Genomic DNA, 25,999 nt, shown 5'->3' on the forward strand with positions numbered 1-25,999 from the left:
CTGGAAATCTTCCGATTGCGAAGGGAAGTAAGCATGATGTGTCTTTCATCTGCTGCAGTAAGTTTCCTTGGCCGACCACTGCGTCTACGGTCCTCAACGTTGCCCGTTTCTTTGTGCTTCTTCAAAAGAGCTTGGACAGCACATCTGGAAACCCGTCTGCCTTGAAATTTCTGCCTGGGAGAGACCTTGCTGATGCAGTATAAATACCTTGTGTCTTGTTGCTGTGCTCAGTCTTGCCATGGTGTATGACTTTTGACAGTAAACTGTCTTCAGCAACCTCACCTTGTTAGCTGAGTTTGGCTGTTCCTCACCCAGTTTTATTCCTCCTACAAAGCTGTTTCTGTTTCAGTTAATGATTGTGTTTCAACCTACATATTGAATTGATGATCATTAGCACCTGTTTGGTATAATTGTTTAATCATACACCTGACAATATGCCTACAAAATCCCTGACTTTGTGCAAGTGTACCTAGAAGAATTGATGCTGTTTTGAAGGCAAAGGGTGGTCACACCAAATATGGATTTGATTTAGATTTTTCTTCTGTTCACTCACTTTGCATTTAGTTAATTGATAAATATAATCTATTAACATGTCTATTTTTGAAAGCATTCTTACTTTACAGCATTTTTTCACACCTGCCTAAAACTTTTGCACAGTACTGTATATATATATATATATACACATATACACATATACAGTGCCTTGCTCAAATTTGTTGGTACCCCTCCACAAAAAACGAAGAATGCACAATTTTCTCTGAAATAACTTGAAACTGACAAAAGTAATTAGCATCCGCCATTGTTTATTCCATATTTAATAGAAATCAGACTTTGCTTTTGATTTTTTATTCAACATAATATTGTAAATAATAAAACAAATGAAAATGACATGGACAAAAATGATGGGACCGCTAACCTAATATTTTGTTGCACAGCCTTTAGAGGCAATCACTGCAATCAAACATTTTCTGTAGCTCTCAATGAGACTTCTGCACCTGTTAACAGGTAGTTTGGCCCACTCTTCCTGAGCAAACTGCTCCAGCTGTCTCAGGTTTGATGGGTGCCTTGTCCAGACTGCAAGTTTCAGCTCTTTCCATAGATGTTCGATAGGATTCAGATCAGGACTCATAGAAGGCCACTTCAGAATAGTCCAGTGTTTTGTTCTTATCCATTCTTGGGTGCTTTTAGCTGTGTGTTTTGGGTCATTATCCTGTTGGAGGACCCATGACCTGCAACTGAAATAGAGCTTTCTGACACTGGGCAGTACGTTTCGCTCCAGAATACCTTGATAGTCTTGAGATTTCATTGTGCCCTGCACAGATTCAAAGCACCCTGTGCCAGGCGCAGCAAAGCAGCCCCAAAACATAACCGAGCCTCCTCCATGTTTTACTGTAGGTATGGTGTTCTTTTCTTTGAAAGCTTCATTTTTTCGTCTGTGAACATAGAGCTGATGTGACTTGCCAAAAAACTCCAGTTTTGACTCATCTGTCCAAAGGACATTCTCCCAGAAGGATTGTGGTTTGTCAATATGCATTTTAGCAAATTCCAGTCTGGCTTTTTTATGTTTTTCTGTCAAAAGTGGAGTCCTCCTGGGTCTTCTTCCATGGAGCCCACTTTCGCTCAAAAAGCGACGAATGGTGCGATCAGAAACTGACGTACCTTCACCTTGGAGTTCAGCTTGTATCTCTTTGGCAGTTATCCTTGGTTCTTTTTCTACCATTCGCACTATCCTTCTCTTCACTCTGGGGTCGATTTTCCTCTTGCGGCCGCGCCCAGGGAGGTTGGCTACAGTTCCATGGACCTTAACCTTCTTAATAATATTTGCAACTGTTGTCACAGGAACATCAAGCTGCTTGGAGATGGTCTTGTAGCCTTTACCTTTACCATGCCTGTCTATTATTTTCTTTCTGATCTCCTCAGACAACTCTCTCCTTTGCTTTCTCTGGTCCATGTTCAGTGTGGTGCACACAATGATACCAAACAGCACAGTGACTACTTTTCTCCATTTAAATAGGCTGAATGACTGATTACAAGATTGGAGACATGTGTGATACTAATTAAAGAAACAAATTAGTTTGAAATATCACTATAATCCAATTATTTATTATCTTTTCTAAGGGGTACCAACAAATGTGTCCAGGCCATTTTAGAATATCTTTGTAGAATAAGCAATAATTCATCTCTTTTCACAGCTTCTTTGCTTTATTCTATGACATACCAAAGGCATGCAAGTATACATGATAAAATAGCTTTTAATTTCATCACTTTTCAGGAGGAATGAAGCATTATTTCAATGAGCTGTAAGGGTACCAACAAATCTGAGCACGTCTGTATATATATATATATATATATATATATATATATATATATATATATATATATATATATATATATTAAACTCACAAAATACAACAAATTGGTCCTCTAATTAATGGGACCACATACTGTATGGAACATGTTTAATTTAAAAAAAAAAAAAAAAAAAAAGAAAGAAACTTGTATTTTTTATTATCATTCTAGGATTTCCACTGAATCAACATGATCAGACATTGATGTTTAAAAACATTTCCTTCCATTCATGCCCATCTTGGATTACATGTGTATTCCCAGATTACATATTACAACTATGAATATTGTACATCTTAAATGGACAACACACATACTGCAAATAATACACTACATATATCACAGAAGAAAAATGCAACTAAAGATTAAGGGGTATTTTAGGACACTGAAAGCTTTCCAACATCATATTGTTAGAAATGAAAGAAATCAACATATAACCACAAAGCAATAAATTTAGCTGCCTAAATCACAAACCATTGGCAGATGTGCACACAAAAAAATCTAACTCAGCTAAAAATAAATAGGTTAAGACATTGGCTTGTTTAGTTTGTGCAAACAGTATTCTGTAAAATGTCTCAGCTGACCTTGTACACCAGCTTACACCATGTAAACTGTACCTTGTGGTTTTACTAATTTAAACATGTAGTGCTGCTGAGGTTTGAAGACAAGAAGGCTATTGTCATGTAGGTACAGTAGAAGCCGTATAATATAATGTATAGTTAGAAGTGCTGATGTCTTGGGAATTTTCTACCTGTAAATAGTTTATCACTTCGCTACTACATTCACTTTTTTTGTTTTGTTTTTTTACAATGGATTTTAATTGAGCATCAAAATAAATTAGCTTAAAATGTACATATTTTATTATTGTTAATTACTAAATCTGTAAATAAGTTTTTTGTTAACATTCTGTATGTTTATAATCATGAATTTGAAAGAAAGATTAGGTATTTGTTTGACGTAAATACTGTAATAAAAATAAAAATAAAAAAGGAACTAAATATACTCTTCACAGGACGAAACCTTGAATGTGGACAAATAGTTTTGCTTGCATGTCCAGTCAAAAAAATAAATACCTATTTATAAATACCTATTTATAATTTATAAATACCTATGGGCACCACTGTGTAACTTGAAATTAATACAAAAACAAATATTACGTTTCCAACTAATCTTAATAAAACTATACCAGCCTGGTCCTTCTTTTGGCCAGTGTTATCTCTAAGTTTTTCCACTCCCAACTCAACCATCAGACACCACTTGTCCATTTCCACAGGCACCGACTACTGGAGTTCCATCCAGAGACCACCTGATGTTGAAAATCCAGTGGTTTTGCTTTTCCAATGTATCCATCCATCCATCCATTACCATTAACCGCTTACTCCTTTACAGGGTCGCGGTGAGCCGGAGCCTAACCAGGCACACACAGGGCGCAAGGCGAGACCACACCCTGGACGGGATGCCAGTCCATCGCAGTTCTCCAATGCATATGACCTCTAAATAAACACAAGGTAAAAAAACATGTTTAGTTTAACTTATAGTGCCAAATGTTTTAATGTTCCTTTTAAATATGTCATGTTTCATGCAGAGTTAAGCAGGCAGGCAACCAGACCTGTGATAACTCGAATTTGATCAGTTTGGTTTGCCAGAATGTTATCATGAAAGATAGCTGAGAGCCTGCCAAGGCTGAATTAAGAAGTCTAATATTTGGTCTGATTCAGAGCTGTATTCCAATTTTAGGGAAAGAAATTGAGATCTTTAGTAGAATACAAAGCCAGATGTTTGTTACAACGGTTTTAGAAATGTGGGACTCTTGCAAGCTGCAATAATGGCCACAAATCTGTAAAATACAGTATATCTTGCCAAACTACTGAATTTTTTAATGACTCAATTTCACAATTAAATCACTGTTAATAATGTATTTTTATTCTATTAGAACCAACGATAAACAATCATTATCAAAACATTTAAACATTTTCTGTGTAAAATGTACAGAGAACGAGGCAATAAGAATTTTTTTAAAGCAGTTGCAAAAATAAATTAAAGGATCTTCAGACACTACTTTCATGTTATTTAAGAGTAGTATTAGTGGGCACCATTACATATAAAAAAAATCATTCCAGTTTTTAAAATTCACTCTTTTTAATCAATCTTGTAGGACAAACAGAAAGAAAAGGGATTAGCCACACAAGTAATTCAAAAGTGCCCTACCCCCTGCTGTAAAATCTCCTCAGCAGACCGATTCACAACATTCACCATGTCTAATTAAGTCAGTAACTTTAACTAGAAAAAATACCTAATTCACTGTCTGTAGCATTGCCTTGCACCCTTTAACAAAGGACCATTGTATTTTTACAGTGTGTCCTAGCAATCAATAGTCATCTTTGACCCTTATAATGGGCAAACTCAATGTTTCCAAACTGAGAGGCGGGATAACTGGAACAAATGGAGCTCCTTAAGGCTGATTTGCAATACGCTCCGAGGAACTGAAACAATCACTTTCTGTTGTCTGGATTGCAGCATTCCCCCATGTGTTCCCTCACCACAAATACAGCTGACATCTATCTGATGACCTCTGACCCATGGAATCAGCGCTTTTATAAGTGCAGGTGGCTGGCAGTTACTAAGCTGTCTAAAAGATTGCAAATTTAACTGTATTGTTGCCACAAAGCTTGTTCTATAATTTGTAAGAAAACCTCAATTGTCCTGCCCTTCCACAGTTAACTTTTTCGTTGCTTTGTACAGTATATAAATAACATTTATGGCATAAAAGGAACCAATCATGTAGAGGGAAAAAAAACAGAAACAAACTGTATTCTGTTATTTTTTAAAACTAAAGTTGTCAGCACCATTTATTTCTGTGATGCTTACTAACTGAATGTTGTCCTGTTTATATAGTATCTTTAATCTAAAAACTTAAAACAGTGCAGCCCTAGTTTTCTTTAAAACCTTGTTTAACTTTACTTATTGATGTGTAACTTAGAGGGACAGGTTTTGCACTATGTAAGTCCTTGTTTGACTGAGGCTATAGTGTATACCACATGGCAATAAGTAAATAATCAGTATACAACCATGACCTATATTTCATATCTATACTTGGATTGGTTCCACTGTTTTAAAACATATCCATTTAAAATACTATTCTTCTGAAAAAACTTAAACCAAGTCTATTTTCAACCTCTATTTTCAAACTGAAGGAGTCAGAAAAAAAAAATCTGCCTAAAGTTAAATGTATACTACACACCGGATTCAAATGAACCTAGATACATGATCCTGTGCTGAGAAATGCTGTTGCAATAGTGCAGGGGTGGCCAAACTTCCTGACCCTAGGAGCCACATACCAATATTTTCATTTGGCCAAGAGCGCAAGACAAAGACACAAACAATGCTAGTATTTTAAATACTAGCATTGTTTTAAACTTTTTTTAATTCTCTCCAACATTATAACGGAATCTTGCACTTACTCTGTGCAGTAGTTGTTATCTCTTGATGGCAGCAAAATACACAAGAACAAGGGATAGAACATTGCAGAGCCTTACTGTTTCTGTGTAATTTTTTTATTGTACTGTAGACTGTAGAGTGTAGAGTACTTTACAGTGTATTAAACTTTAAATGTAACTCTATGGTGTTTTTCCATTATTTCTGTGTATACTGTATGTATTACGTACTTTAAATAAAACATATTCAGTTACACGCCAACTGCCCAGATTTCACCAAAAACACCACATAAAAAAAAAAAAACATTTTTGTAATGATTATTTTTGACAAGCTCTTCCCTTAAAGATTGGAATGCTTGTTTAAAAAAAAAAAAAAAAACTTTTTTTTTGTATGACTGCTCTGTGTATCAAGTACTTTTGAGAGCTTTGTGGATGACAAATGCACTGCATTTATTTTTAAAGGGTTGAGACAGTAGATATGTAAATAGAACATTAATTTTAGACCTACGATAAAACATTTAAACATGCATTCTCTAGCCTAGCGCCAACACTTCAATTTTATAAAAAGATGAATTCATCTTATAAGGCCATTTGCCACGAGCGATATTCCATGCCATACAAAACTCGCTTGTGTCGTTACATCACATCGCCTTGTAATGTGTAAGCGATTTGTTGCAGATGAGACACTGTTTTCAGTGAAAGCAAACTCTTCCTCCCATTCTGACTTAAAGCCTCAGTTGTCGTCCTCATACATGAGTTTATTACTCGTGGAGGGTTTACTCAATGCCATTGTCTCCAATAAACGTACAAGCACTTCATTCAAAATTATGAAATTGACTTTCAACTGTAATGAAACGTGTTCATGGTGGGATTAGAAAGATAACCTAACCAATACTCCATATTTTTTTATTCTTCTCGCATAAATCAAAATGTAAGTAACTATATAAAATGTTAATACACGATGTGCCAGATTTCTGTAATTCTTAGTGACAGAGATGAAAACATTGTTGGATGATTTGAACTCCGTTTCAGTTATTATGTTGACATTTCTACCTACAGAAACACTGTTTAGATAGCGATTTATGCCAGCTCTTGGATCCAGAAAACTTCAGATGCTGTATTCCTTCAGCGTTTCTAACTGTTGCATAAAATTGCCTTGGGACGTTGTTCAGTTGAACACTTGATACAGTTTTACAGTCCAAGCTGATGTTTTTTTGTTTCAACCAGTCATTAAAAACATTTATTGCCCAAGAAGTTGTTTTTCCTAGTGTTCTTTTCAGTTTTGCTCGCCTCAATTTCATCTAGTTGTCTGTTACAAATATTAAGGTGTCTACTTACAGACTCAGTATTTTATTTTTTTCTGTGGAGGTTGAGAGACATTTTGTTCTGCTACACTCATTAAGAAATTGTTAACTTGTGGAAAGTCACTAATTTTAATTATTATTATTAAGGCATAATATTAATAGATCAGGTAAGTGAGTTGGTCTGTGATGTCATAGCCATGCGGCAAGGCAATTATTACCGCACGATCATGTGATCCTTTTCAGCCAATCACAGCACTTAATTTATCCAAGCCATTTTAGAATATTCAAATATTTAGTATTTTCATTTTGGATAGCTAGGGAATATGGAAATCAAAATGGAGAAACCCATATTATCTTCCATGTTATGTTAAAGCTTGAAGAAAGAAAATGTCAACATGAATTTATGTTCATAGTTTATTTATGTGCTTAGTTTATGGAATATTAAAACCACTTCATTCCATCTGCATATTCCAAGGTGACAGAGAGGGGCATAAGATGACCAGTGAACTGCACCAAACAGACTTGTACTATTTGAATTGTACTTTTTGTAAATAAATACAAATAAATAAAGAAATGGAATACAGTCAAACAAAACAATAACCACAACTTTGATGTGAATAACAACAAATGTTCAATATGTGTAATCTGCGTTATCTTATCTCAAGTAAAACTTATTTTTTTATTAAAAACAAACAATAAAAAGACCAAGATTACATTAAGCCACTTAACAAGATGCATGTGGTGGGAAAGGGTTAATGATACGTGTATCAGCTAATGGCTCCCAGTGGAACAATCTGCTGATTCAGCCCTATTACATCAGACACATTAAAAATGTCTGTGCTGACCGGTAAGCCAGGTCTGGTTCTCTTCAAACACTAATCACTCTGGTGGCATGTGACTCACTTTTGCTCACTCCAGATCCTCCTCCCTTCAAGTCCTAGTGTGCCTATTCCTTCAGTCACTGTTTACATACAGTGTCAGGAAAGAAGGCTCAAGGGATGAAGTGAGGCTTGTGCAGACTAACCTTATAAATCAGAGCTGCTGGCTGCTGCACAAAGGACACCAGCTGGCTCCAGTTAGCTTCTTTATTCCTTAGACTGAACTGCCTGGCAAACCAGGTACAGTGTAAATCCTCAGCATCACAAGACTAAAATGTGTTACCATGTTGACACAGAATTGAGGTCAGAAAATGCAGGCAAAGAACTATTAACTTTAAAATATTTATTTTTAATAATGACAGTTATTGTCGACTACTTCCAGTGCAGCTTGAGAAGTGTAATGCTCTTTGTTTCACACGTCCTATTTGAAGATTTGAGTAGAAAAGTAAAACCAAGGTTTTTGCAAAGTAGATTTAATTCTAAAATTTTCATTTTAAAACTGGCTAGTTCATTTCATTGTGTCTTGAATAAAAGCCAAATTCAATACACTGAAGTGTAAACAGCCAAAAGAAAAAAAAAACAGACACATTAACTCCTTTCTTCTTATGGCAGTAATAGTTTAGCAGCATACATTTATTCTGGTTTAAATATTGTGCACTTTGATACTGGAATGGGAATTGAATGAAAACAAACCAATGTCAGGCTCGATCATATGTTAATTAGTGGAGTTTAAACTACAATTTCCTCAGCACTTTTTAAAATTTAACTACAGTAGTCTCCGTGTATAGGAACACCTCTTAAGAGAACACTTCGGCTAAGAGAACAACCTTGTGGTGAGACAGATTTTTCTCATTGATAATGCTCCGCCTAAAGGAACAGGAACTTCACTTACAATAACACCTTTTTGGCACCAATAGCAACTCGTTCAAAACTGTTTTGTAGCCCGATAACTCATCATCATCAAACTTAAATTCAAATGGTTTATTCAATCTTTTCAAACGTGACTTGCCATCGTGACTGGCTTATTCAATCTTTCCAGAACTGCCTTCATTTATCATTACAAACAAACGGCGAAGCGTGTCACTGTTTCTCTTGCTACAAAGTTTGAAATTGTTCGAGCGCTTGAAAAAAACCTGAATCAAACACAAGTCGCTGAGCAATTTGGTGTTTCTCATTCTAGTGAGCTGCTTCACCATTCTGTTAAATAATGTTGTGCATGTCTTGAATATTGCTCCTGTACATGTATTCATAATTTATCTAGAGCTGCTGCTGCATTTTTTTATGTGTGTAGGGGTAGTGTGTTAATTTAGTTTGACAGTTAGTTTATTAGTTTGTCACTTTATTATAGTTTATTAACATACAATTGTCTATTGCTTTTCTCTTACTTATTCTGTTCATTTCATATTTTGATGCATGTGCGTCATGACAAGTAATACATATTTATTTAATTTATTGATTGATATTGTGTCTGGTGGTCAACTCCGTCTTAGAGAACACTTCGGCTAAGAGAACATCTTTGCTTGCTTCCCGAGGGGTGTTCTCTTAGCCGGAGACTACCAAACTACAATTCAGTTTTTAAAATATATGGGCAACATGTAGATTTTTTTAAAACTGATAGCAGTTCTGAGTCATTCATAACAATATACAAACTGCACAGAACAATTAAAAATGCCATTATCCACTGGCTACATCAGAAAAACAAAGCGAGAATTCTCTTACTGCAGTATAAAGGGTAATAAAGTACTGATGTCTCCACACACACTATTGCCGAACTTTTCAAAGCCATAAACACACAGTGATCACTGGCAAGGGAAATGTGATGAATGATTTTGAAAAGATTTGTTTTCCCCTGTGAGAACATCAACCTGTTTAATACTGGGTTTTCTTGGCACTTTCCTGGGTCGTCATCATCTTCCAGTTTTTCGAGCAAAACTTAATAAAAACATGCATAAAAAATGATTAGGGGACATTTCTTCTTGCAAGCAGTAAGGCTGGCCAACAGAGTATTATTTTTAAAGCATCCATTTTATTTGTTTCATTCAATCAAGCATATTAAGTTTATTAAGGTAGACACAATGGAAATTATTATGCTCTGTAAGCCATAATGTACATTTATTTACCTTATTTAGCAATAAAAGAAAACATATTATCAAATACTTTTGTGCCAGCACTCCTACCTGGCATCAAAGATGATTTTATGTATGTACAGACGTGCTCAAATTTGTTGGTACCCTTACAGCTCATTGAAATAATGCTTCATTCCTCCTGAAAAGTGATGAAATTAAAAGCTATTTTATCATGTATACTTGCATGCCTTTGGTATGTCATAGAATAAAGCAAAGAAGCTGTGAAAAGAGATGAATTATTGCTTATTCTACAAAGATATTCTAAAATGGCCTGGACACATTTGTTGGTACCCCTTAGAAAAGATAATAAATAATTGGATTATAGTGATATTTCAAACTAATTAGTTTCTTTAATTAGTATCACACATGTCTCCAATCTTGTAATCAGTCATTCAGCCTATTTAAATGGTGAAAAGTAGTCACTGTGCTATTTGGTACCATTGTGTGCACCACACTGAACATGGACCAGAGAAAGCAAAGGAGAGAGTTGTCTGAGGAGATCAGAAAGAAAATAATAGATGAGCATGGTAAAGGTAAAGGCTACAAGACCATCTCCAAGCAGCTTGATGTTCCTGTGACAACAGTTGCAAATATTATTAAGAAGGTTAAGGTCCATGGAACTGTAGCCAACCTCCCTGGGCGCGGCCGCAAGAGGAAAATCGACCCCAGAGTGAACAGAAGGATAGTGCGAATGGTAGAAAAAGAACCAAGGATAACTGCCAAAGAGATACAAGCTGAACTCCAAGGTGAAGGTACGTCAGTTTCTGATCGCACCATCCGTCGCTTTTTGAGCGAAAGTGGGCTCCATGGAAGAAGACTCAGGAGGACTCCACTTTTGACAGAAAAACATAAAAAAGCCAGACTGGAATTTGCTAAAATGCATATTGACAAGCCACAATCCTTCTGGGAGAATGTCCTCTAGACAGATGAGTCAAAACTGGAGCTTTTTGGCAAGTCACATCAGCTCTATGTTCACAGACGAAAAAATGAAGCTTTCAAAGAAAAGAACACCATACCTACAGTGAAACATGTAGGAGGCTCGGTTATGTTTTGGGGCTGCTTTGCTGCGGCTGGCACAGGGTGCCTTGAATCTGTGCAGGGCACAACGAAATCTCAAGACTATCAAGGCATTCTGGAGCGGAATGTACTGCCCAGTGTCAGAAAGCTCTGTCTCAGTCGCAGGTCATGGGTCCTCCAACAGGATAATGACCCAAAACACACAGCTAAAAGCACCCAAGAATGGATAAGAACAAAACATTGGACTATTCTGAAGTTGGCCTTCTATGAGTCCTGATCTGAAGCCTATCGAACATCTATGGAAAGAGCTGAAACTTGCAGTCTGGACAAGGCACCCATCAAACCTGAGACAGCTGGAGCAGTTTGCTCAAGAAGAGTGGGCCAAACTACCTGTTAACAGGTGCAGAAGTCTCATTGAGAGCTACAGAAAACGTTTGATTGCAGTGATTGCCTCTAAAGGTTGTGCAACAAAATATTAGGTTAGTGGTCCCATCATTTTTGTCCATGTCATTTTCATTTGTTTTCTTATTTACAATATTATGTTGAATAAAAAATCAAAAGCAAAGTCTGATTGCTATTAAATATGGAATAAACAATGGCGGATGCCAATTACTTTTGTCAGTTTCAAGTTATTTCAGAGAAAATTGTGCATTCTTCGTTTTTTGTGGAGGGGTACCAACAAATTTGAGCACGTCTGTATGTATTTATTTAGTAGTAGTTTTGAGTAAATGTTAAATATAAGTAAAATACGGTTTAGGCCATTTAAAAAAACAGGTACTGGATGTCCTCTCCTTCACTGTATGAATACAAAATTAAAATCACCATCTACTATGTGTACATATATGGGCATAGAGAAGAACAGGTTCCTCATAAATACCCAGATTCTGATACTCCTCGTACAGTAACAATGGATATTATTTTCAATTACCTTACCCAACGCTACCCGGGTATCGATTTATTAATTTGAGAATTTAAAGAATTTAGAAAATATGACAATACAGTTGTAAGTGCGGGTCTCTGGCCAGCGTAATATAGATAACGTTAAAACAAGCTTTTGCATTAAGCCTTTTCTAAACTGACAGGATATCAATGTTTTACAGAAAACAATAACACAGCGAGCAGCAAGTACACCTCAATAATAATAACTGCAGCGTTATGTCAGTGATAACTCTGTGATCCATTAATAATAACCGTGTGGCTACCAATATGGAATGCTTTATCTAGTTATTGCACAGATATAGTTTCTTACCAAAAAGATAAAATAAGTAGCCTTTATTTAAAAATAAATAAGCAAATAAATAAAAATAAAATAATGTGGAGCACATTAAATAAGTGTGCTCGTACTTCCTCCTTTGAATGAAGTATTTCCTTGGCAGAGTTTGCAAATTCCACTTTCTCCTGCTTGGTAAAGAAATTCCACCCAATGGTTTGCTCGGATGCCATTCTTATGTATTCACAAGACAGAATTTACTGACAGGAACGACACTTTATTGTTACAACCAAACACACACATGTCCCGCTAACTCTTTTGCGACTGCTCAATTTATGGTAGCTATTGCGACAGTCCATAATGTAATAGCGGTGCTGTACAACTGCATTAGTTTTAAAACTGAACATACCGGTCATGTTAACAACAACAACAACAACAACAACAACAACAACAACAACAACAACAACAACAACAGAATATGGCTAATACATGTCGCAAAGAACCCCACAACATGATGCGCATTTAACATAAATAACTGTATTTAAAAACGGGAGATTTTTTTTTTTAAATGATTATTAATATTATTATTTCGATGTTTCCAGTACTGAAAAAGGTTAGACAAGTCTACAGCTCTGAAATAACTAAATGTATGTGTACTAAATAGTATTTAAATATGTATCATGCACTTAAAACATTAATATAGATGATATATTTTTTTTTTACCATTACCCAAAAAAGATCTGGGTACTTTTCACGATGAGTACCCGATTCCGGATTTTCTACCCATGCCCGGCCGATCTACACACACACACTCACACACACTCACACACACACACACACTCACACACACACATAATAAAAATCATAATTTAACACCATCATTTATAAACCATTTATGCCATCTTTACATTTTTCCAGATAATTTTAAATGATACAAAAGGTTAACTTCCTTGAAATGTTCTGCAGAAACTGAAATGCATCCAAGAAAGGAATATGAGCAAAAACAAGCAGCTTGTTCTCACAGGCTATTAATCTAACCAGTAAACTAAGACTTGTTGTAAAAGGCACTTTGCTGTAACCCCAGTTAAGGCTGGAACTGGATGAGTGGAGTAAGGATTTCCATCCATTGAATAATAGCAATAACAGCACTACATTTGGCAGGTTAGACAAAGTTAAGAGTACACATCTGCACATCAGATTGGTTTGGAGCTAAGCTAAAATCAACAACAACTGAACTGTTCAGGGACAATACTCAGCCCTTTATTATAAATTTAGGGCAAAAAGGTTGCTCCAACCTCCAGGGACAGTTAGTTCTCAAGTTTTTCTTTGACATCTTGTCTTGAACAAATGTTATCAAGTTTCATTCATATTTCTCACTTACTTTAAAAAATAATGTAACGTCACCGAAGTTCAATAACTGCAATGTTTAAAGAAGGTTGGAGAATTTAGTTTGCATTTTATGGTGTTCTTGGTCTTTATTTCAATCCCTTTAATCAAATGGCATTAAAAACTGCTAATGGGGTTTGCAGTAGTTGTTTAACTCTTATTATGAAGCATGATACCCTGAAATTCTCAAAACAAAAATAAATGTGCTACCTTAAAAACAACCACATTGCTTTCTCTCGGATGGCACAGGCAAACTTTTGGAACAAAGGAATGGGCTAATATGCACCTTTCTCCCATTAGTGATCCATCCAATCTACACGCTCAAGTGTTAAACTATGGCCTTCGAAAAACCTGAGTCATACCAGCTCAGCAGAATAACCATATAGACACATGTTTGGCCTTTTCTGGACTCAACAGCTGATGCAGCTGTGATCTGATCTGTGGAATTGGAACAATGAATACTTTTGCTAAAAAAGGAAAAATAAAATGAGCAGTGTCTTTATCCAAGAACCAATATAAATATTTGTTATTTATTGAGTGGTGTGAAAGGAAAATACATTAATGTTGTCTGCAAGGTAATTAATTTGCCATTATTTTATTTAGTAAGAAATTAAAATTTCTTAAAATGAACGTGCATTAGTTGATTTAATTTTTCCACTACTATAACAAAAACACTTTTTAAAGAGTGCGAGGAGCCGAGTGTTACATTTTTTTTACTTTTATGAGCAAAATATAACAGGGTACAGAAGGACTTACTCTCAGGCCTGCAGGAATACCACACAAAATAAGATCTACAATGCGCAACAGAAACCTCACACCAGGCCACTAAGACTGCATAAGTTTGATTAAAACAAACAGTCTTAACGGCTTAAAACGGAGTACAGTAGAACCCCAGAGGTACGAACACCAAACAAAGAATTGACCGGTCAACTGAACTCCCCACTTTCAACCGGAAGTATGCAATCACTCAACCATGAGTGCAATGCAACCAGATAGGCACTCCTTTAAGCAGCGTGCTGATCATGGAGAAGGCAAAATTACTGTACCAACAAGAACGGGCAATTTTACTAGGATGAGTTGATGAGTCTTCTAGATTTCTACACCAACCTTGTGATGTGCATGTTGACATTAAAGATCAACAGTTCAAAAGTAAATAGAAACACCAAAATGAAATTTTTTTAAAAAAGCTTATGGCTCAAAATTTTTCAACAACTTTTAAAATGAAGCTATCATTGCTTTTTCTTGAGTGAAAAATCATATATATATATATATATATATATATATATATATATATATATATATATATATATATATATATATATATATATATATATTAGCTCAAAGAGCCAACTGCCCTATATATATATTTTAAATAGCCTAAAGTGCTGATAAAAATACATTATATATATGCATGATATTTGTGAAATGTCAGTTGCTTAGAGACTTAGTGCAGCACTATCACCAGATGGCCTCGCCAAGGCAAAGCTTCATTATGGCACAACTCCACCAGATGAAAGCTTGTATTGGAATTCTGCATGCAACATCGTTTTGGCTTCACATGATTTTGGACCGACTGGACTAAAATAAAAAACAATGAATAATTATTGGAGGAAGAGGGTGAATTTAACATGCAAGGGATGTATATCAGCTGGAAGTAAGCAGATGAAAGAAAGCCAAGATGCAATGTGCTGTCTTTTCAATATCTGGAGGGAAGATGTTGAATTATGAAACATTGATCTAAACTGGATCATGTTAAGGCCCAGGGACCAGATTTGAAATGTGCTGTAGGAACAAATTAAAATCAGAATAGCTACTTAGCTTAGTAATGCTCCCAAAATAAAATAAAATGCAACTTTTGTTTGTCAACAAAACATTAATACCAATGTTAGGTGCATTAATAAAAATCAATATCTATTTAAATAATAAATAGGCAGAAGTGTTATGCCTATATCACATTACAGAACTTTTGTGGTTATGCAAACTAAAACAAAATAAGATCTAGCCACCTACTGCATTGCAGGCTTACATTTAACAATGCATGGAACTCTGCTTCATAAACCAGTTTTTAAGGAATGCTTCATAATTAGAGTTTTTTTTCTGGTGGAAAAGTTTGTCAAGATTACTGTTATTCTTAGTATCACATTCACCATATATCTTATTGAGTCTTTAAAGTTATGGATTAACTACCTACTACATTACAAGATCCACACACTCGCTACATATTTTACACATTACAAGACAATGAACAATAGTTATGGTTGTAGCATTTGCAAAGGTATGTTTTAGTACAATTTAATTTGCAATGCATCAGTGATGCAAAGACAATGCATCAGTGATGCAAAGACAAATCCAAAAATGAACCAGGCTACGTAAAGTGGCAGTATATATTACACACTCTTGTACAATAACTACGGGTTAATGTCTGGCAGTGCTTTTCTGTGTCACATGTGGCTGGCATTATCAGGCAGAATATCTGCTGTCAGACAAGGAATCTGGCACAGAAGATGGGCTGTACTCTCAGAAGCATGTTTGCCTTGTCTGTGAAGGTAATGATTTAATGGCCTAGAAACTAATGACTCTGCCAGAGGGCCTGGCTGGGCCCCGTTGTGTCTGAGGCTGTCATTTATCTCTTCTCCATGTTCTTGGTGGCTAGGGAATAGTGGGGGAAGGGAAACCACAGGTATTTATAGTAAAAGAAATCCACCCAGGCTATTTCTAAAGCCAAGTTATGTGGAATATTGGACTTTTTCTTTAAACATGACAAAACAGAAACCAAGCTTGGGAGAGGTGTAAAATATCATCACATCAACAAGTATTGTTCATTTTGAGCTAAAATATGTTCAATATGCTGACTAAACTGAATTTTAAAAGCATATTTTTGCATACAACAAACTTTTTCCAAAGACTCTGCCAAAGCGCTTTGCACAGTAACCAAGGTTCTTTAATTATTGTCCAGATTGTTACCGGAAGACATATGTGCAAAAAACAAACTGGTTTCAAGGATCCACAAAATTACTTTTCTTATTACCGCACAAATATGTACTTTAGTAATGTAGGAGCCCTTTATGTACTGCAAGTTACATTCTAACCTGGGAAAAAGCTAATTGTTTTCTGGATTTTAAATTTTTTTTTTTGTTATACTTGTATAAAGCAGCAACAAAGCATACAAGTAAATGCATAACACTATGGGTAATACAAATACAGACAAACATTAGGAAAAACATGTTTCACTCCATTGAACTTTAAAATAGATTTGTATGTATTCTTTTTGTTATATTGTTTTATATGACATGCTTTACTTTACATAGCAGTTTTTACTGCATAATTTGTAAAAGGCACACTCGGTCACCAATAGAAATTGATTCTTAGGGAAGAAGAAAAAAAGGTTGTGTAAGCCAGGACAGAAAGCTAAATTAAAAGCATGCTTTGTAAAATTGATTTAAACAACTTGAAAATAATAACCAGTAAATAAACACATAACTAATAAAATGAAGTATACAAATGTGCATCAGTATTAAAAGTAAACTATAAGTTAGCACTTCTAAGTACTTCAAGAACTCTAGCAACCCAAGATCTAATCTTAAAGCACTATTGCAAAGAAAACCCAGCCCTAATGCCTGGGGAGTAAACTTAACTGCTACTGCTGACTCAGGGCTCTCTTTGTTTCACTGCAGTCCTGTCCAGCCCCCTCCACATCTGCTATTTTTCCACACATTTAATTTTTCTAGTCAAAACTTACACCAGTGACATTTTCATCCAACAATCTTTAACTTGTTATGTTCCAGGTGGTTTTAAAACTAAAGACTGTTTGTTTTCAAAACAAACTTTGTAATAAGATGGATCATGTTTAATATCGATTCTATTATTTTTTAAATAAAATAATTAAAAAAGAAACACTAGCTCTTTGTATATTTTACACTATACACTTAAAACTATTTATTTTATTTATTTTTTAATAAAAAGAAAGGTGTGTAATGTTAGACCCCTGTTAATCCATGCAGATTGGGACCGTCTTGAGCTCGAATCAGTGAAAAACACGGATTAGCCGAAATTGAGTTTACTGTTTGGTAAATCCCTGTGCTATTAATTGAAAATGAATGCAATAATACAAATATAATGTCCCAACAACGGTCAAAATACATACTGTGCATAATCAGCATTGTTCAGAGGTAGAGAGAGCTGGTTTACAAAAGTCACTGATCTTCCCCGAGTGTTTAATTGTCAGAACTGCTCTTCATATTCAGACTGCCAAGCTAAGAGTCTTAAATCTGCTTTCTGCTCGCTTGTCGCTGGTTTCAGTAACTACAATACAGTACTGTCCGTTGGCTTGCACTATACTGTACTCAATTTAATCAAATTAAATTAAATGATGACCGTCCACTTCCGCACAGATACACTGATTTCCACACTAATAACGCAAGCGAATACCCGCTTCCGCATAGATCAGATGACTTCTGCACTAATAGATTTTGATAATGTACTGTATTAAACCCCACGGATTATCGGATTATCGAAAAACAGATTATCAGAGTTATATATATATATATAGCAACACCATATATATATATATATATATATATATATATATATATATATATATATATATATATATATATATATATATATATATATAGATATATATATATATGGTGTTGCTTAACTTACAGATAAGAGCTCAAGTTGTTTGGTCTCTCCACACAATAAGCTTGTCTAAGACTATCTAGGAGAACATTAAATATTCATACAGAACCAAGCAGGCTTATAAAAACTACTTGTGTAAATAAGACTGTTGACCAGAGGAGGGCAGAAATGTAAGAAGTCATTCGATTTTTTATATCTATCTATCTATCTATCTATCTATTACTGAGCTACTACATATTTATGTATTGTCTATTTATGAGTTACTTACATTTTTAGAGAAGTCATGCAAAATATATCCAATAATATATGCAAAAATATGCATCAAGTTAAAATAAAATGTCAACATATCAACAACCTCATTATAGTTTTCTGCCAAATCTGTATACATATTGTTAGTTCTTTCAGCTAATACACTTGATTACTTTATGTACTTTAAAATTAAAATTAGAAAATACATTTGTTTTCAAAAATCCCTATTAAAATATTCCAAGTATTTGTATGTAAGTAAACCTTTCTAATATCAAGAATGGAATGAATTAGTATCTTATTCTTACTAAATAAATGACTTATCTTTTCTTCTCTTGTACAAAGCTTAAACATGTGAAAAATATATCCAATGTAACCAATACAGCTGGGACTTACATAAAAAAATAATAATACAAAAAGTAGTGAATGTATTTCAACTGTACTTCTCTGATAGTGTGCTAAAATCAGTGTAGCTGCCCATGTTCATATTTTAAATGACACTTTAAAATACAAATATAACATACTGCCAACTAATATTAATCACTTTTAAAACTATATATTTAAAAAAATACAGCAATAAAAATGGTTTATCTTGCCAAACTACTACAAACATAATATAATTTTTTTTTTTTTAAACTTCAACTTGCGAATGACACCAAATGTATGAATGCAAAGCAGATTTAGGACTGGCCTTTTTGTATCACATGACCAACGTAGTTGCATAGCTCAGTAGATACTCCCACGCACGTGAAAGGTAAATAGAAAGCTGAATGCTTTGCTAGCCAACACGGCAGTGGGTCAATATTGGATGGTAATTATTTCTAAATCACACAACTTAAATTATAAAAATATTAAATAAAAATCTAACAGGTTGACGTTCAGGTTGTTTCTTTCACATAATATACGATCTGCAGTGCATTCATAATTAAGCTTAACTTGTCACAATTACCTTTTCTTCCCGTTATTTAGTAACTACATGATAAATATAAAAACTGCAGGATTGTGGATCTCAATAATGATTAATAATGTGGCGACTTGGCATATTCAGCTACCATTGTTTATTTTGCACACAACGATATACATGGCTACAGAAATGTGTGTCTTTACATTAAAATGCTGATCATTTCTTTAGCTGCTTGTTTTTACACACACAAAAAAAAATACTGTTCTCATCCACAAATATTAAGATTGTTGATGCACCATGTGAGGGGGAGACACTCACTGTAATATTTCAATGCCTGTTATTGTGGTTATTTTTGTTAATGTTATTCTACTGGCTATAGAGCAGTGGTTTATTATAGAGTGTGCATGTTGTTGAGCAAAGTGTATTTGATATATTACGGTGTATTGCTGTAGAGTCCAGCGCGGGTCCGATTTTTACGACACGCTTCAGACGCGGCCCTACTACGACAGGGCCTGATCCGAACCCACAACCCACTGCAACACCGTCTTCTTACCCGCAACCCGAACCGACCAGTTTTAATAAGATCTGCAACCTGAACCAAACCTGCAAGTGTTTGTCCTTTACCTACTGCCTGCATCAACTGACACTCTCGCATTCACACACAGATATCTCTACCATTTACAAGCAACGAATCCAGTCACATGTTCATTATTTTCACTCGCTACGATTACATAAGAATTCCACACTGATTTACCTCTTGAACTATTATCCACTACATGATATAAACACTGCACTATCTTTTGTTTCACCTCGTTCACAAACATTTTTTATATCAACAGAAAACATTTTTGGCAATTCAAATTCAGTAAATTACATTCTTTTGACACGCACCTGAACTGCAAACCAAAAGTTCACATTCTGACCCGAACCCGACCCGCTTTTGCGGGTCACCCGCGGGCACCCGACCCGCTGCAGGACTCTATATTGCTGTATTTAGATTAGGGCGTTTTCCTTAATAAAGTGGTAATGGTTAGGGCCTAAAGAATAATAATGACAATGATAATAATGAGTAAACTATAGAATAGTTTAACCATCGTGTTTGTAAACAGGACGGTATTCGCGCAGGTTAAACAAATACATATAAATGAGAAGAAACATGTGTAATGTATTTAATGCCATGTCTTTCCTTAGTAGTATTATTAGGTGGTCAGTCGTGAGCTTGTCTTGTGAATGTCAGTTGTATGTACAACCTGATAGTCATTTGCAATCTGAATGAAGTATCCATTACGAAAATAAATATTTATACCTGTTCCCTGCGTTCTAAATACCTCCATGTTCTTGTTATTACACATCATAACATTAAGTCAAAAAAGTCAATATATGTTTTTTTTTTGGGGGGGGGGGGGGGGGGGTAAATATACTATACAATTGCTACTGTGCTTCATTGAGAAAATATATATTAATAAGAAAAATCGGCTACAAATCAAGGATTACTGTATATTCCGGTAGCTCTTCCATTCTGAGTGCAGGCTATCGTTCCATTAAAAAAAACAAAAAACAAGTAGTTCGCCACATTTTAGGCTTGCTTTTCAGTCACATATGTGAATGCGCAAAGGCGCCTTAAACGCAAATGTGAATGGGGTTGCACACCTAAATCTGAGGCAGCCCTGGGCCAGCCCAGTAGTGTGAACAGGGTCTTACAGTCCTGGGGTAGGTTAAGGGTTAAATTAGTTCTTGGTTTTCCTGCTGAGCAAGCAGTCTCTAAAGTGCAAGGTTTCATTGTACAAGATACAGAATGAAACTCCTGGAGATTAGTCACGGTAGTAATCCCCAGATGCCTTAAAGTCATTAACTCCTTATGTGCTTCTTTAGTTCAAAGATAGTTTCTAAAATACTAAGAACATTTTCTATGTAAAGCCAATTTCGTGTCCGTTCCAAAAGGCTAATTTTTTTCTGTGTAAAATAATTTTCCAATGCTTCTTACTGAAGACTCTGGAATGTGGGAATGCTGACTGATGGAAAAAAAAGTCAGTGTATATAAAACAAAATATTACACACACAGCATAAAGAACCACACCAAGTCTTTTACTGATGGGTACAAGAGGCACTGGTGTAGTTTTTTATTTTAACGCTGCAAGCTTGCCAGTTTTACTGAATACTTCCTAGAACCGAGTGTTTATAAATCAAACTGTGCTGTTTTTTCAACTTTTGAACGAGCAGTATATAGAGCGTTTCATTGCGAGTTAAAATGTGTTACATTTTATTTAGAAGTTGGAGAAATCAGTCACTTTAACACCATTGTTTCTTAGTCTCATACGTTACAGACCATTTGACTGCCAGATTTGCCACCATATAATAATATAACCATTGGTTAATTAAGTAAACACACACACACACACACACACACACAGAGTTAGAAAGTCAAAACATTATCAAAAACCTTCATCACTGATTAGATTTCAGACTGTTCTCATCTGGAACCCATCTAGTTCAGTGAAGGACTTTCTGTGACCTGCTGCTTTGTATTTGTGACTGCATCCATGTGTTGTGGCATTAACGCAAGTTTGAAGCAAAACCTGATGCTTGCCTTTTAGTCACTTATTTGATAATAGCACGATTCAGGTGTTACACCTCTTTGTTTCAGGACTTAAGATAAACACCTTATAAAATTACATTAATAATATTAATTATAAATACTGAATACTATTGTTTATGTAGAAGTCATTCAAAGTTAGGAAAATAGGCTGAAAACAAATGTTTCTTTCCAGGTGTTCAACCTGCAGAACCATTAAACACTAACTGACAACAAGTAGATTAAATCAATTGATAATCTTAGAAAATAATACAGTTTACTTACAAGCAAAAAAGGACACAAACTAGTATTTGTAATTTGTAATATTATTTAATAATGTATTCATAATCAAATGGTGTTATCTAAAAGCATTTGTATTCACTTTACTAAATATTTAAGGAATATATTACATTTGGGGAAAGCTGGTTCACTTTAATAAACTTGAAAGCGGTCAAAGCTACTTCCATAATAAGAACCGAAAAACATGTATTTTGACCCAGTTAACCTAATATTGTGATAGTTGCATTCTTCGTATATCTGACTTCATCTTGCATTTGATTATTTACTTTATGTGTCAAAAAGGAAGTCATGACGTACGCAAGACAAACTCTCTTGGGACACTCAGAATACAACGGAACAACATCCAAGTTTATGAAAGATTTTTTTTCAGCCATGCTGTACATTTACACTGTATGTTCTGACTGATGTACTATGATTCATGGGTGTTCTTAAATATAGTGTTTTACATGTTGTCATCTAGACACTTCCTGGCCCTTTACTGTGCAAAAAGTCAATATTTGGTATGCATCCAATATCTATATTAAATCACACTATAGTTTTGTGTGATTAAGTAATTTAATTCAAACCATCACCACATAAAGAACACAGGAGAATGGTGCAATCAATGGCAGTTCAACATGACTCTAGGATTTGAGATATAGATATATTGTATATTTTAGATAAAGGGACCTATAACTCAAATATATTTTTTAAGGTGTTAAAAATGCAGTGGCTGTGCCATTACCTATATATATATATATATAATAATTATATATATATATATATATATATATATATATATATATATATATATATATATATATATATATATATATATATATATATATATATATATATATATATATATATGCACCAATGCACAGGTATGCAATTATTGGGTTATGTTCCTTAGTATGTATTACCCATTGAAACTGAATTCACAACTTGTGTTTATCCCCTTATGCATGTTATTGAGCCTGCCTTACTTTCATACTCCATATCATGCACATCTGTTAGTAGCCAAAGGCTGTGCACGCAGTTTCTTCAGTGTAAAAAAGAGATGTAGCTAAACCAAGCTACAGGGATCACAAGGGAAAACACCTCATAGCAAGTTCATGACCAGCTGTAGGTGGAATGTCTTTTCTGACGAGTCAGGTGTACCAGAAGCAGCCAACAGGACTGTCCATCAAATGCTATGTGCTGGGGGGGGGACGGGGGACCTGCTCATTTGAACCATGGTACATGTTTTAAAAAGGCACAGTTTGTTAGAGAGCCTAGAGCTTCCTATCTCTTAACACTGGTAAGATTATTATAAATCACATGGGCCAATCACAGAGCAGCATTTCCAAACATTCCAATACCTCTTATCTTGTGTATAAATGTCATCGCGTGCATAGAATGATCGGTATTTTAAAAATAAAACGCTCTAAATAAAAACATAGCAAAATGGAAAATACTGTTATTAACTTCGACCTTTGTTTTAATTTGGATAAGTAATTGGGACATATTACTTACCGATGGCACTGAATGTGAATATGTCACTCACACATCAGCATTACAGACCAGATCACTGATATACGAATGTCCTCACAGATTTTGAAAATTGTCCTGAAAAAAGCTTTACATTGTACGTTTCCAAACTTCACCCAGAACAGCCAAGGCTTTTTCAAATTCAACTGGGAAAAAAATAAATAAAAATAATCGGATGACACCTGGTACGGGAAGCATTCCCTCGGTGAACGTTTTATTGCCAGTTTGATGAAAAAATCTCCGTAGAAGCTGCTCTCTCTACAATATACACCAACCACTGTGTTCGTTCCACTTGTTGCCAAGTTTTAAGTGATGCTGGAGTTGAAGACAGGCATATTATTTCAGTTTCTGCACACAAGAGCAAACTCAGTCTCAAGCTTTACGCGACAAACATGGATGAAATGCAAAAAAAGGAAATAAATACATTTCTTCATGCAAGTCTTTAGGAACAAGTCCCCCCTGCTGCGACAACAATGCCTTGTAATACCTTTATTACAGCAAATCACAGAAACTGTTTCAACTCTTCAGGTACTAACGACGCTTCAGGACACTTACATGCTAATGGTGCACACTTTACTGGATGTACATTTGTTTTTAATAATAGTTTTGTCATGCTTAACTAGCCTGAAAACACAGCCAAACTGCGCGAGATGATATCTCTTACACGATAAGAGAAACCCTTCACATGGCATATTAAATTATAATATTAGGCTCATGTAACTGACAGGCATTTCAGAGACACTGTCTCAAACAGGGGTTTGATGATCCTCCTGAGGGCTACTGAGGTGCAAAAATCATATATATATATATAAAAAAAAAAAAATTATTAATAAAAAAATAAGTGTTAGTAATGCTTTTCAGTGTTGCATTCAGAAATCAAATATAAAACAGACATGACAGGAACCATACACAGTGCATGGAAAAAGGAAAATAAATATATGACTATATGGCACAGGTGTAACAAGATGTTTATTAGAGAGGTCAGGGTTGGTGGCAATTGGCAAGGGAACTACGCAGAGTTCATGGGTTAGGTTTTTAACATTCATTAGTAAGCATACACAAGGTTTTCATTTAGAGAGTTGCAACATAAGTAGCTTGCTTCATTTCTGTAAATGTCAAGTGCACATCTGGATATGTAAATTGATGCCGTCGAGCAACATGTATGATTAAAGCCATGAGGAAAATGTGCTACTTTTATATAAATATCCCCTGACCAAAGTAAGGAAGGGTGAAAAGTTAAGGGGAACACTTTTCTCTCTAAGGTTTTTGTTATGCATAACAGCCAAAGTCATCTACAGTTTGTGAAGAGTACAACAAAAGTACTAGTCATCTTTCTTTACCAAATAATATTACATCATTTTCACATATAAAGTCTGGAAAATACAGTATAATTGCCACTTGTTGCTACGGACATATTTTAATAAAAATGTGTCTTCCATGTGTTATGCATGCTACAGTCCTCTAAAGAGTATGACAGGCAGCGCAGCAGACAAATTGCAGCGAAGACAAAATTAAATTAGTTTTGATAAATTGCAAATATCCATAAAAGAGCATCAATGCTCTTAGTAACAACTTCAAAAGGACTCAAACAGCTTGATAAATCAGGCCCAAAATGTGTGCAATGATAATGGCTCATGTGATGGAAGGGGGAAAAACCCAGTAAGAAACCGATTATAATGTGTTATATTGAGCCTGATTAAGTACAAGGGTTTTATATTTTCCAAAAAAAAATAATTCAACTCCATAATTTTTTACTTTAGCTGTCTAAGACATCTGCATTGGCTCACTTATTAGAACTTGAAAAAATAACATTTTATCGTAATTGAACCTAAATGAAAAATACAGTATTGTACTGCAGCTCAAGGTTATGAAAAAGCATAAGGGGAATCAGATTTTTATCCTAGTTGAAATCAGGGTCAAGATCTCTTTCCAGCCAGGATACAGGCAACCACAAAATGTTCAGTAGTACATACTCTAAAATAATTTGTTAAATCTTTAAAAGTGCAGGCACATCTTTTAAACCTAGCAATTACACAGATTTGTTTTATAATTTCATTTTTTAAAGACTTTAAAAATGGCAAATGTAGTCTAGTAGATCTTAAAAGGTGCTAAAGACCAACTACAAT

At 35.0% G+C, this 25,999-nt stretch overlaps 1 protein-coding gene across 1 annotated transcript in view; it reads right to left on the minus strand.

Moving 5' to 3' along the window:
- Window positions 1-2,481: 2,481 nt before the first annotated feature.
- Window positions 2,482-25,999, minus strand: part of LOC117416680 (intraflagellar transport protein 80 homolog) — a 35,633-nt gene continuing 12,115 nt past the window's right edge. Inside the window, exon 5 of the mRNA XM_059034372.1 lies at window positions 2,482-3,839. Within this exon, the coding sequence (XP_058890355.1) occupies window positions 3,730-3,839 (110 nt within the window). The 3' untranslated portion in view covers window positions 2,482-3,729. The remainder of the gene's footprint in view (window positions 3,840-25,999) is intronic.

The sequence above is a fragment of the Acipenser ruthenus genome, chromosome 12 (genome assembly GCF_902713425.1).
Source record: "Acipenser ruthenus chromosome 12, fAciRut3.2 maternal haplotype, whole genome shotgun sequence".
Taxonomy (NCBI): domain Eukaryota; kingdom Metazoa; phylum Chordata; class Actinopteri; order Acipenseriformes; family Acipenseridae; genus Acipenser; species Acipenser ruthenus.